Below are 14289 nucleotides of genomic sequence, written 5' to 3' on the forward strand. Positions count from 1 at the left end.
ATCAACAAAAATTTTGTTAGAACACAATATTAAATTAAGATATATAGAAAATACATGAGGTATCCAAATATTACCCGGTCAAGTTCTCGCAGGCGAGGATAGTTATTCTTCCACTCAGTTTCAAGGTTAAAACGTGTTGCTGAGGAAGAAGGAAATGTTCAAATTTGATGATTCTTTCTTTCTAGCTGTAGTGGTTAAAGGTTATATTGCATATCTACAGTCTTAACTGAATTTCTTAGGTGCGCCTATGGCTCCTTAGTACTCTGGGCTCTCAGCATCTCAGAATTTCATTATTGCAACAGCTTTCTAAACAATTCTCCTTGATTCTAGTTTCTCCATTTTCAATTCACAAACACACAGCTGAAGCTGTTCAGTATAGCTGCTAAAAGAATGGACTCTGCAGTTGTACCACCAAGATCCAAATCCTGGATCTATTATCTGTTGCTGTCCAATACTGGTAAGTTATTTGGGTAAGTTATTCTGTTCTTCGGTTTCTCTTCTGTAAAATGGCAATAAAAATAATGCTTACAAGGTTGCTGAGGGACTAAGTGGGATAAATAGGTAGGATTTCCATATGGGAAAAGGGAAGGAGAATATAGTCTCATCAGATAAAACTGTGAAAGCAAAGACATTGAGCAGGAATTCAGGAAACAGTACAATGTAAATGAAGCACAGAGTGCTCTGCTTCCCAACACATTTCCTCTCTTCTCCCTAAAAAGGGGGAAATCCAAGTTCTCTATAGTTTACTACACTTTCTCCCAAACACTAGCAATTTTCCTCTGAAAGGAAAAATCCTATTCTTCTACAACTGAAGATTTGCATTTTTTCATTTTCTATATATTGTCTAACAGTGAATGAATTACTAAGCAACTGTTAAAGGGGCATAGAATGTGATAAATGCTAAAGATTGACAGCTAATAAAATGTCTGAATTTGTTTGCTTATTTTAAAAATCCAACTTACCTTTGAAACTATCAGCCTGTTGTTCAACTGACTCTCGTACCATTTTCCAAAAGCAGTCTGATACAGCAAGGCTTAAATTTCTTGTAGTCACTTGGTGTGCCTTTAGCATGCTTGTTCTGTAAAAAAAATAATAAGAGCTAAAGTATATTAAAATGGCAAAAAAGACAACACTATTTTCACCAATTTTGAGAATGTACTTGTTATAATGAGAACATCCACTATACCTTTGATACCAATGCTATCTAATAAAACTTTGTGATAAAGAAAATGTTCTACAGCTAAGCTGTCCAATATGGTAGCTAATAGCCAGATGGGTTTACTGAGCCCTTGAAATGTGTGGTTAGTGTGACTGAGGAATTGAATTTTTAATTTTACTGAATATTAGCTAGTTTAAGTTTTAACAACCACAAAGGACTAGTGACTACCATATTGGATAGCACAGTTCTATACGCTTGTCAGTTCCCTCCCAACAGACAACATGCAAGACTATGTCTGCAAGAATTATCTTGATTTACTATACTAATCTAGAAGCAAACAAACTTTTCTATTTTCAGAAACTCTCTACATATAAAGTTTTAGTATACAGTAATCCAATTGCCCCTTGGCTCTTCCTTTTTGCTTTTTGGTCAATATCTTATTTTCTGCCAAAATCTATTTAGGGATACTAACTCCTCTGACATCCTTCACTCCGACTTTCCCTAACCTTGTAAGAGAAATGTGTACACGTATTGAAAAATGGAAGTGTTGGTTTTTAAAAGTCACTTTATAAATAAAATGACATAAGAGTTATCTGTGTTGTATTTCGGTGCCCACATCCCAAAAGGTAGTTTATTAGGCCATCATCTACTGTAACATGGGATGAACTGCTCCTAATTCTGTCAAAGACCAGTTTAAGGACTTGCTTATTAGATACAGATTACTATTTGGGAACAATTCTAGAAATTCAATGTTAAACTAACAGCTATAAAACATGAACTTTTAGGTAAAAACAGTTTAATTTAAGCTACTCCCTCACTGTAAAATGTTTAAATATTTTAACAAGACACCTACTTTAGAAGTTTTGAATTCTGGAAAAATTCTTCTTCATATTCTTTTATGGCTTCAATGCTTTCAGAGCTGTTTCCTGCGGGAAGATGGTGGCCAAATTTTCACCAAGAAAATTAACCTTATTATGTGAAAATAACAAAAACTAAACACAGATTATAATAATGTATCTTTGCATACCTTTTCCTGTCACAACAGCAAAATAACCCAGAGCTTTCATTGGGAAGAGCTTTCCTTCAATTATCTGCTGAATCTATTTTAAAAAGTAGTAAAAATAAATGTGAGATGTAGGTTTACAAAACTTTTAAGAGTATAATATACAATCTAAAAAGCAAAATAACTTAATGACTATGTATTATATAGTCATTATATATACATTAATAACTATACATGTATAGTTAAATATATAAATCTGTACAAAAGCATTTAAAATATATTTTAATTGCTATAAGAGTACAAAATACATTTAATTTTACTATATTAAGAATGTATTATTAAAATTATCTATCAAAATTAAAACTTTCAATGATACATAGTGATTTGGAATCAGACAGACCTCAGTTTGAATTCCTGCTCTGCCATTGAGTAGCTATGTGGTCTTAAGTAAGTGACTTAACTTTCTCAAAAATACTGAAATGATTATGGGATATGATACTTAGCACAATGCCACCCATGTAGAAGTATTCAATAAATGATAGCTATTAATATTATTATTATTTCCCCATCCTTTCTTCAAATACCTAAGTTTTTACCAAATTGGATTGTCTTCTTTTATTCCTTCCTCCTCCTTTTCTTTCCCCTCACCTTTTAAAATATTTGAATCCATTGGTTCTCAACTCTTTTAGGGTCAACAATCTTTTTCTTAATGTGATAAAAATTATAGTTTCTGTACCCAGAAAAATGTGTATTTGCACAGAGATCTACTATTCCCACACAACATAAAAGAGTCTCTTCTCTCTGAAGCCCCTTCAGATTAATACAGGGGTGAGAATCCTTCCTTTAAGAACAAGTTATAACCTAAGCTAAGGTCGAATCTTTGATATAAAAAGGGCTGAAGTAAGTTTCAATTGCATTTCAAAAGAAATGAAAGGAATAGAGAGAGATGGAGGAGGCCACAGAAATTCTTCTACCTCACTTCTTTCCTTCTTATCAGGACTATTATTGCCACAGCAAGTCTTCCCCTTAGAAATAAGGCAGAGCAGAGGTCATGGAGGCTGTGCAGAAGAGTTAGCACAGCAGGCCTAAGACTGTTATCCTTAAAAAGGCCTGCTTGTCTTTGGCTGGTATCTGGGAACGAAACTGGTAAACGGCGCCTTACACTGACATAAACCTTAACCTAAGTAACAGTGGCTCATTGTGCAAATAATGTGATTTATCCTAAACATATGCTTTCCTTCTGGGAATCTGGAATTTTGTTACATGGGGTGTCTACATAACCACTTTCCAATAAAAACCTTAGGTGCTGAGTTTCTAATGAGAAATTTGTTGCTGGAGGGATTAAGCATGCCCTGTGTGACTCTACTAGAGAGGACGCTTGGTTTCCTCCAGACTTCATCCCATGCGCCTTTTCCCTTGGTGATTTTGTTTTATCCTCTCATTGTAATACACCTTAGGTACAAGTATGACTATGTGCTGTGAGTCCTTCTGAAGAAGCACTGACCCTAGGGCTGGTCTGTCTTGGGGACCCCTGACAGAGGCATGGTCTCAGAAAGTTTAAGGTGGCAAGGAGAGAAATTCTAAGCAGTATCACCGGCGATGGGTACTTAAAGTCCAAAGTAGTTGTTCTATGGAAGATAATGATATAATAACAGATGACAGTCTCTATGTATATAACACTTTTATGCCAAGCATTATCCCAACCACTTTACAACATATATTTAACTCATCAAATCTTCACAACCTATGAGAAAGAACCATTAATATCTTCATTTCCACCAGATAAGGAAGTCTAAAGCACTGAAAAGTTAAATAATTTACCCAAGGTTACACAGCTAGCAAATGGTAGAGCCAGGATTTGATACTAAGGCATCTGGCTATAGAATCTGTACTCATAACTACTACCTTATGACTTTACAACTAAGTAGAGAACACGTCTTGAGTCAAAACTTTCACCCTAATAAGATTTGTATACAATGTTACCTTGAAATAAAACTCTTTCTTTGTTAAAGGAGGAGTAAAGAGGAAAGGTGTTATAGATTTCAGTGAAATAATTCTAAAAATACATTTCCCTAGGATAAGAGACAATGAACACGATGTACAGAACTCACAGAATTTCAGAAATGAAATGACTTTAGACCTAGTCTAGTCAACTAGACTAATGGGCTAGATTCTGCATTGATTAGATTTAGAAAAGAAACAAAGTTTGCCCAACAACATAGAGCCAGTTGGTGGTGGAGCATGGATGAAACTGTTGAAGCCTAACTCCCAGTCCCATGCCTTTTCTACTATGAAAATCTGCTAGACAGTCTTTGATGAGTTAGGGAAAGGAATGTTTACCTGCAATAAAATGACATATATAAGGTCCAAAAGGAATCCATACTATCACTAACTTAGGGAATCTATACTATAACTAACTCAAAAAAAAGAAAGAAACACAACAAATGAAGCTAATGACAATATGTTAGCATATAAAATTATTCAAATCAAATTAGGGCAAGCAAATTAGCAGTTTAAGTACTTCTGAAGCATAATTAACTATAATTATGAAATTTTATTTATATTTCAAAATTACACTTAAGTAATTTACTGTAATTTTCTAGCACTTTGTTTTTAAAAAGAAACAAGAAAAATCCCACTACTACTTTCTGATAAATTATTCCACAAGGATTTTTTTTTAATAGTCAATCCCTATCACAGCTGGAGCTTGTACAAAGAATTTGCCCTCACCCTGCTTGGACTAGCTACATTTTTCTCTGCCAGGTCTACTTTGGTCAAAACAAATATGGTTCTTCTTCCATGAGGATCCATTTGACTGACCAAGTCTGTAACAATACTGCGCTCAGCATCCACAGATCCATCTGAAAAAAAATTTTAAAATGACACTGTGGGTTTTAAAAATGCAAAGTAGGCTTTAAAAACTTAGCACAAGTTATACACTTGTGTCACATTATAGCAAGAAAAATTTAATACATTTATTTTATTTATGAAAAGAAATTCTAGCCACTAAAAATTTCAATGATGCCAACAGTGAAATTTATCAAAATAATTCCAACTTCAGTTCTATTTACCAATAAAATGAACAAGAAGGCAAAAACTCATTTATTTTGTATGTTTATATAATGTGCATTATTTAGAGCAAAGCCTGTAATGCTAAAGAAGAAAGTGTATTGGTATGATTAAAATCTTTTGATATAATTTACCTTGAATACACAGTATGATGGCATTAGGATTCTGCATATAAGCTTTGCTGATACTGAAAATAGTTTCCTTTGTGTCAGGAGCCATGCCTGATGTCACAGTCTTGAAGAAAAAGGTTTTAAATGTCATTAAAAATGTCTCCCACAACAGTAATAAAATAAGATACATGTTTGGTATATACTTACATTAATCACACCTGGTAAGTCAACAAGCACCATCCTCTGCAGTCCGGGGCCTTTTACATTTAAGGATATGGTCTACTCAAGAAGAAAAAAACATTAATTTTTGAGGGGAGTTTGTTAAAAAATTGTCTGGCAACATATATTCTGAAAATTCTATATCTCACCCATACAGATACGCTACACAGAAAAAAATATATTCTTTTTCTGATCCTATAATAGTGATTAGAAAATTACCCACAAAATGATACATTTGGAATTTTTTAAAAGAAATTATGTATCTCAGGACAGCTGCAATCTAAACATCAATACCAATATTATGATTTATTTGAAATCATAAACATTGGATTGCCATAAAATATTACTGAAATAAATTGCAACCCTTACCTCAGGGCTAACTGTACAGCCTTCTTTCACATTTTTCCTCATTCGGAGTTCTATTTCATGTCTTAATGCTGCAAGCTATTAATAGAAAACAACAAAATCCTAAGAAAATCTTAGTTCACAAATATTCCATTTAATTGTCTTTTATAAACTCATAAGGGTTATAAAATTACACATATGAACCTTAGATGAATTCTACTTACATCTTCCTCTTTGGTAAGATCAAACTCTCGAGAACTATCTTTAAATAAGGCCACGTGATGAGGACCTTCACTCAGAGTCACCTAATAGTAATAGAAAACTGAGATGTAATAATGCATTTACAATTAATATTAATTCCCATAGCACTTACGTGGTCTAGACAGGGCTACCACATTGCACAAATCTGAGAGACCCTTCACACTACACTTTAGGAGCAGCCCCTGGAGCTGTCAACATGATAGTTATGAGCGCACAATAATTTTGTATTTGTATTGTTCATACATATGTCACACGTATTGTCATTTCCCAACCAGATTGCTGATTATTTTATTTCTTTTATGATCTAAAATGCTGCTGCCTGTCCCTTTCTTTCTCTAGTCAACGTTATACAAGCACAAAATGATCACTCTAAAACTTCAAAAAGTAAAAGAAAATCTTGCACTTAACTTCAAAGATGAATTTAGGCAAAGGACAATTCATTTATTCAATGTCTATTTATTGAGAGTGAAATATGTGGTGTTGTAGGTAGGGAAATACAAAGAGTTGACTGTCTCTGTTTTAGACTTCACTATATCCTAGGAGAAAGAAATATACACAGACATAATAGAAGAGAGTGGCAAAACCCAGGGTGCCACAGAAGAGAATAGTATAATGCAGCTAAGGCAGCCTTCACCCAAGGAGTCATATCTTGGCAAGAAATTTTATAGCAACATATATTAACAATCAGCGGTTTCATGAACTTCACATTCCTTAACTTTTCAGCTTTTCTGTAATTACTCTATTTTACTTTACAAAGTATAATTTCTTCCACTGAGATTAGCTAAACAGGCTAGATTTAAAAAAAAAAAAAAATAGCTGTTTGAAAGCAATCCCGGAAGCCCAGCCTAAGAGTCTGGGATCCCAAAGGATTTTGTAAGGATTTTTCTGCAGCTATTTCCCATCAGAGCACTTGCTAATTTGTGGCACAAGGCAGAGGCCCAAGTAAAAAGCTTAAAATCTGTAGCAGTTTAATTGGGTTGAGTAGATAAAAATTGGAATTCATGGTTATCAAGCAGCCACAACATAAGGTGCCAAGATCCCTGAGAAAAATGGACTGCAGAAATAAACCTCCCCAAACTAAACCCTACCTCCTGTGCACAAGTTCCCTTCAAGGCATTCATATATTAAGAAACCAAGCAGAAAGAAATTGCTAATGAGGCTGAAATACTAAGTCAAGATTTTGGCACTTTCACTGTTCTGGGGAAAGAAAAACCTAGAGTTCAGGGTCCCTCAAAGAGAAGCTCTGTAAACGCTAGGGGACTAAGGGCAAACTCGAAAGAGAAGAGCCTTGTCTTGTCTGTGTCCAAGAAACCTGCCATACTCTATCCACCTGCCAAAACAAAGTTAAATTCCTTCCTGAAATATCATCCATAGCCTCTACCTTAGGGTGCTATTAACAATGTAAAAGGTAAATTTCCAATGTTTTTACAATTGATTATTGAGTATGATTATTGAGCATGATATGAGATATGATTACTGAACATGATATGAGCGTTATATGAGCATGATAGTCCAAGGTTCGTTTTGTTTTTTCTGTATTTTTTCCCTAAGTTGGAAGTACTCAAATTCCCATTGATAGTAAAATGTGGTACAGTCACAATACCACAGAGCATTGAAAAAGGAACCAGTGTCACACAACATGGTTCAATTCATAGCCAGACTCCCAAAAGCGAACTTTGTATGACTCACTTTAGACTAATACTCTTCCTTGTTCATTTCTTAAAGATTTTATCATTAGCCTCACATTGTCTTCAGTTTCTACCACTATTCTGGCCACAATTCTTGGTAATTTCAATTTTCCAATTTTCCCACTACTCTATACCTACCCCTATTAAGCGAACACGAAAGAAACAAAACAAATGTAACTATATAGATTCACTTTAAATTTCTGTCCACAGACCTTAAAGGGGACTTCAGTCCAACTCAGCAATCCTAATATTTGACTTCCTTCCTAGAGTCACCACAATCTCTTAGAAAAGATTTCACTTTTTGTTCCTGCCTCAATCTTCAATCTCTTCTCCATTCTCTTTAATTGACAGCTGAAAATTCGGCTTCTTATTTGAGGAAGCAGATGCAATGAGAAGGAAACTTCCACACATTTCACTTACTTGCCTGCACTGGTATATTCAATGATCGAATCTCAGTCTTCATCTTCCTTGATCTATCAGTAGCATCTGACCTCGTTGAGCACTCCCTCCTCATCAATATTTTCTCTACCTGACTTCTAGTACACTGCACTGTTCTGGTTTCCCTCTTATCATACTGGTTGCACCTTCACACACTCCTCTGTTGTTTCCTCTTCCCTCAACCTCTCAATGTTGAGAGTGCCCAGGATTTAATCCTTGGTCCTGTGTCTTCTCTATTTCCATCCCTCCCTTGGAGATCTCACCCAATAAGATCATGGCTTTGAATACTACTTTTTGATATTTGAGCATGACTCCTAAATTTGTGTCTCTAGTCCAGACCTCTCTCTAAACTTGTATATCCAACTGCTTATTTGTCATCACCCTTCAGTGAGTCCAAAACTGAACTCCTGATCTTACCCCAAACCTGATCCACTCACAGACATTCCTATATAAACCACATCCTTTAATTTGTTCAGGCCAACAACCTGGGAGCCATCCTTGATAACTGACACGTTCTTTTTCTCTCTCTTCCCATATCAAATCTGTAAAGAAATCCTGTTGATTCTACTTTCAAAATAGATTCATAATCCAACCATTTCTTATCATCTTCACTGCTACTTTCCTGGTCCAAGTATCACCTGGATATTCTAATGGCTCCCACCTGGTCTCCCTGGTTCTACCTATCTTGCCTACATCTATTTTCAATAAAGCAGCAAGAGCCTTTTAAAAGGCAATGTTGTTACTCTACTCAAAATCTGGCACTGGCTCTCCATTTTACTCAAAATGAAAACCAAAGTCTGTACAATGTCCTATAAGGCCCTAATGATCTTCTTCTTCCTGCCCTGTGTTACCCCTCTGACCTCATCACTTACTACTCTTCACTTATGGTCTAGCCACACTGGCCTCTTTGTTATTCCTTGAATATGACAGCCACCCAGCCACTTCAATTACACTAGCTATTCTCTCTGCCTAACGCTGTTGCACTAGACATCCACATGACTATCTCCCTCACTTCTGCAAATGTTGGTTCAAATGCTACATTATCAGTGCAATCGAACAGCACCCTGGGACCTTTAACTAACAGTTGATATAATAATTTGGCTTCCATTCCCGTTACCTGGCTCTACTACTTCTTTTTGGCACAACACTTACCACCTTCTAACACACTATATAGTTTAGTTATTCATTATGTTTATTATTTATTGTCTGTCTCTTTCTCTTAGAATGTATCCTCCACTATGGCAAGGATCTTTTTTTCTTGTTTTAACCAAAAGTTGCCTAGAACAGTGCTGGCATTTTTTTTTTTTTTTTTTGGTTAGAGACAGAGTCTCACTCTGTCACTCAGACTGGAGTGCAGTGGTGCGATCATAGCTCACCGCAGCCTCAACCTCCTGGGTTCAGGCCTCCCGAGTAGCTAGGACTATAGGCATTGTACCCAGATAAGATTTTTTTTATTTTTACTTTTTGTAGAGACGGGGTCTTGGTATGTTGCCCAGGCTGGTCTCGGACTGCTGGCCTCAAGCAGTCCTCCCACCTCAGCCACCCAAAGTACCGGGATTACAGGGGTGAGCCACCGTGCCTGGCTGCTGGTACTTATAAGTGTTCAATAAATATCTGTTCAATGAAAGACTCGGTAACTACATACATTCTTCCTTTGACCATGGATAAATCGTTATGGACAACTTGTAGACTGAGTCCCAGCCTCCTTCACCTCAGTAACTTTGCTCTTGCAATTATTCCCTCTCTCTTGCATCATTTTCTTTCCCTTTACTAGATCATTACAATCATCACATAAATATCTTTAAAACCTTCCCTTTACTCAACATAATTCAACTGCTATTGCCCCATATCTCTGCTCTTTTTTACAATAAAACCAGGAAATTATCTATATTCACTGACTTTACTTCCAATATTCTCATTCTCTACTCAACTTCTCAGTGATCTTACTCAGAATAAAACCCAAAGGCCTTATAATGGCTCAGTAGAGCCTGGCCTCCCTCTGGGCCTCTGACATCCTCTCCCATCCATCTCCCCTTAGTCAGTTCCTGCCACACTGGCCTCCTGGTTGTGCCTCCTACTGATTTCCACACTAGGAATGATTCCAAGTACTATATATCAATTCTTTCTTTAGTTAAAAGTCTTCATTTTAACACAATAAACAGACCTCACTGAAGTGGTTACTTCCCGAAGGAACTTCATTCAGATGGCCTATTTTCTTACCTTAACTGGAGAACGTGTCATCATCTCCCCAGATCCTCTTGGGAATATTCGTGCTTGAGCAATCATTTCCAACACACTGGTTTTTCCAGCACTCTGATCTCCAACCACAACAACCTCAGTGCAAAACAAATAACATTTATTCTTATTTATCTGATACCAATTAAATTCAAATAGATTTGGAATGCTGCTCTAAGTTTTTTAGTCTTTTAAAATATCAACAGTTAAAGAAATAATTATTAGAAATCCATGAAAAAAATGATAGTTGATGTACGCACGTTGAAAAAATAACTAGCAAAACATTAACTGGATCCATTATTTATAGCCAAATTTTTATTTTAAAAACTTGTGCTAATTTAAACCACTATTTCTAAAATCAGATTACTAACTTTCCACAAATCTTTATAGCTAGCTTACTCTTTATAAACACATTTTCAATTCTATTAAGTTAAATTTCAGTCTTAAGCCTAATTTAATCCACCATTTAATAATTTAATATTGCAAATATTATAAATATATAATGCCAAAAATCTAATAGCCTTCCTTTATAACGCATAAATTCAAGTAATACATAAATATTAGGTACTTATAATGGACCAAAATAGTCAAACAATACCGTTTAAGATACTACCCGGAACACATGAATAATCCTATGTAAAATATATAACTATGTGTGTATATGTGTATGGATGTGGTGTGTATGTATACATATATACACATCATTTTTAAGAAGCTAAATTTTTTTTTTTTTTGCTAATAGGGCAAGTTTACTGCCTATTAATTTTTTTACTTACTCGTGGCAGATGATCTTGTGTATTATAACTGGCATCATAATCAGAGAGAACATCAAGTACTTCAGAATACATGTCAATCAAAGACTTCTGTAAAATTTTAAAAAATTAATAGTTTTTTAAATAGTGAAAACATTTTAAAAAAGAAATACCACAGAGGGGTCAAGAAACAAAAAAGCTGATAAATTCAAATTGTTTTTCCATAATCATTGTATTATTTATTTCTAATTACATAAATATAGTTTCATAGTAAAAACTAACATAGTACAGAATAAAATTCCATTTCTTCTTATTTAGTTTATTTTATTTAGTGATAAACTGATTTAATAAGGTTCATTAATTCAGGATTTCCTAACCTTCTAATTAAATAACAAAGAGAAATTATTATTTAATACTGATGAGCTAATAATAAATGCCCAACAGAGGAAGACCATTAACACCGAAAAAGGCCAAGTAAGGGATAAGGTGACCAACCAATAATGAAATTATTCTTTGCCAAGTTTGGGTTGTGTGTCTGTGTATGTGTGTGTGTGTGAGTGAGAGAGAGAGAAGAGAGAGAAAAGAGAAAATGCACAAGCAAGTGCCTAAAAAAAGGATAAAACAAGAGAAATGAACACCAAGGAGACTGTTAAAGCAGTAAAAGTTGTTAAGTGTACCCTGATAACTGGGCAGGCCAAAATGTGAGTGCATCAAGGGCAAACGTCTTATGCCGTTTCTCTCTGTATAACCAGGATTGAACATGGTGCCCTGAATGCGACAAACTTCAAGTAATTATTTGATGAATGAATGAATGAATGAACAAACAAATAAATAAGCCTGGGAAAAATGGGTATAATAAGTTCTAATGCTAAGGTAGGAACAAAATGAGGGCTTCGGGTTCCTTTCATCTCTTAATACCTAGAAATAATTAAATGGCAAACAACTGCCATCCCATCTATCTAAAAATAAATAAAAATTTTCATTAAAATTGCATTTTATGAGAGAAAACAGTTTCTGAGGTAAACTCTTGATATACATTAACATTTGGACATGATTTTTGCAACTACTAGGTGCCACTTGCAAATAAGTCATGCTATTTATCTGTTTTGTATAACCATGATTTAGAGTCAGAGCTCCTAATGCATGTTGGTTAAACTAGAACTATGTATGTTTGGACTCTGGCTACAGAATACATGTGCCATGATTTACACTGTAGTTTTACTATACATAAATTGTTTACTTATAAGAGATTGAAGTTAAAAGAATTACTTCAGTTTAGCAAATATGGTGGAGAATAATAAAATTTAATGGTAATTACCAATGTGCTTATGATAACAATATCAGCATATGCTTTTTCAAAAATTCTGTAAATGCCTAAGAATCCTTCTATTAGAAGAAAGTGTTAATTTAAAAAAAAACAAAACTGAAGTGGCCTAATCATTCACTGGAAAGAGAAGTAAAGAAATGATGTTAAGTGTCCATCAATTAAATTCTGATTTTACAGATATAGAAATTAAGCCTAGAGATAAACTAAGTATTTCAGAAAAATAAATTGATTCATAAGAAATGACTCTTAAAAGTACAAAGATTTTATGGGCTTAGCATAAAACATATCTTTAGAGTCTATAATTTGTAAAATGTGTTAATACAGGAAGAGCTCCTCCTACTCCCAAGGACATTAGGTTAGAAAAAAAAGAATGATAGAATACTTTATAGCTCCTCAAAAACTGGTATTGATGAACACACAAGGTTAAGTAGCAAAGTTCTGAGAATTTACAAATTAAGATAAACTTAAAATACCTTAAGCTTTCTATGATGGATGCCTTTGTCATCTTTCTGCAATACTAATTTTCTCAACTCTTTGTTCTCCTTTTCTAATCGTTCCAAGATTCTCTGATACTTTAACTGTAACAGAATAATACACGTAACTATATAAAAAAGATAGGTTAACAAATAATACTAAGTCTAAATTAAAATTTTCCAAACTCCTGAAGATGTCTCTTCTAGTTAAAATGAATTATTACATTTAAAAAGCTTCTAGGAAAATGTTGAGAGAATAAACTATAAATATTATCTCAAACAGTGAAATTCATTATAATTTTCTATCATAATTTAGCATTTCATTTAAAGATTTCTTTGCTACTTACACTGAAGAAATTATTTAAAAATACTAAAAATGTAAGAATTTAAAGAAGCAAGTTCTTAAGTACAGTCTAAGAAGCAATGTTTCCTATTACAACAAAATTTTAGGTTTTCCTTATAGGGTCATTTGATAAAAATTCAAATTCTTCCCAGTTCCCACATTATTTTATATTTTAATTAAGGTGCTATAATAAAAATAATAATACTTAGCAGTATCTAAGCATGCATTATGTGATAGGCCCGTTACTAAGTGTTTCACATGTATTAACTCCCTTTGCCTTCAAAGAAACCCCATGAGACAGAGGTTATACAGATTAGGAACTTGAGATTATGTACATTTGATAACCTGACCAAGGCCACCCAGCTTGTAGATGGTGGAGGAACAGGGTTTTGAATATAGGTCTGTCTGAGTTACAGGCTCAAACTCTTCTAGGTTTTGTTAAGTTACCACATCCAGAGATATTATATCAATATTTAAAAGAACGATACAAAAACAGATTTTAAAGAAGACTAATGTTTAGACAGGTTATTTTGTCAAAGTAGTTGCCTGCCTACCCATTTTTCCTCTCAAATAAATTCGAACCTTTCTAATTGGTATTCCTAGTTTTGATTTCTTCTCCAAACATTAATAATGTACAGAAAACTATTAAAAATTACTCCCTCATATAATCAGCAGACTATTTATGTCCACCTTATCATGCCCTTTGTAATGGAAAATATTTCTTAGAAAATTTTTTAGGTTGTTGTAATCTTTCAAGAACAAAGTAAATAATAGGAAATCATGGTTCTACCCTCCAAGAATGTCCAACTTAAGCCAAATTAAAGGAAAACATACATAGTTGAATTATATAGTATGAAACAGGCAGAA

The 14289-nt window shown here is 34.2% G+C and overlaps 1 protein-coding gene across 1 annotated transcript in view; it reads right to left on the bottom strand.

Moving 5' to 3' along the window:
- The window catches only part of OPA1 (optic atrophy 1 (autosomal dominant)), a 106732-nt gene that overhangs the window by 46303 nt on the left and 46140 nt on the right, over window positions 1-14289 (bottom strand). The window contains exons 8-20 of the mRNA XM_012642074.1: window positions 13669-13699; window positions 13080-13184; window positions 11304-11390; window positions 10513-10626; window positions 6130-6210; window positions 5930-6004; window positions 5549-5620; window positions 5366-5465; window positions 4893-5023; window positions 2187-2259; window positions 2013-2085; window positions 963-1078; window positions 75-139 (exon numbers count right to left, since the gene is read on the bottom strand). Coding sequence (XP_012497528.1) covers window positions 75-139; window positions 963-1078; window positions 2013-2085; window positions 2187-2259; window positions 4893-5023; window positions 5366-5465; window positions 5549-5620; window positions 5930-6004; window positions 6130-6210; window positions 10513-10626; window positions 11304-11390; window positions 13080-13184; window positions 13669-13699 — 1123 coding nt within the window. The remainder of the gene's footprint in view (window positions 1-74; window positions 140-962; window positions 1079-2012; window positions 2086-2186; window positions 2260-4892; window positions 5024-5365; window positions 5466-5548; window positions 5621-5929; window positions 6005-6129; window positions 6211-10512; window positions 10627-11303; window positions 11391-13079; window positions 13185-13668; window positions 13700-14289) is intronic.

This window comes from Propithecus coquereli, unplaced genomic scaffold, assembly GCF_000956105.1.
Source record: "Propithecus coquereli isolate 6110/MARCELLA unplaced genomic scaffold, Pcoq_1.0 Scaffold10, whole genome shotgun sequence".
Classification (NCBI taxonomy): Eukaryota; Metazoa; Chordata; class Mammalia; order Primates; family Indriidae; genus Propithecus; species Propithecus coquereli.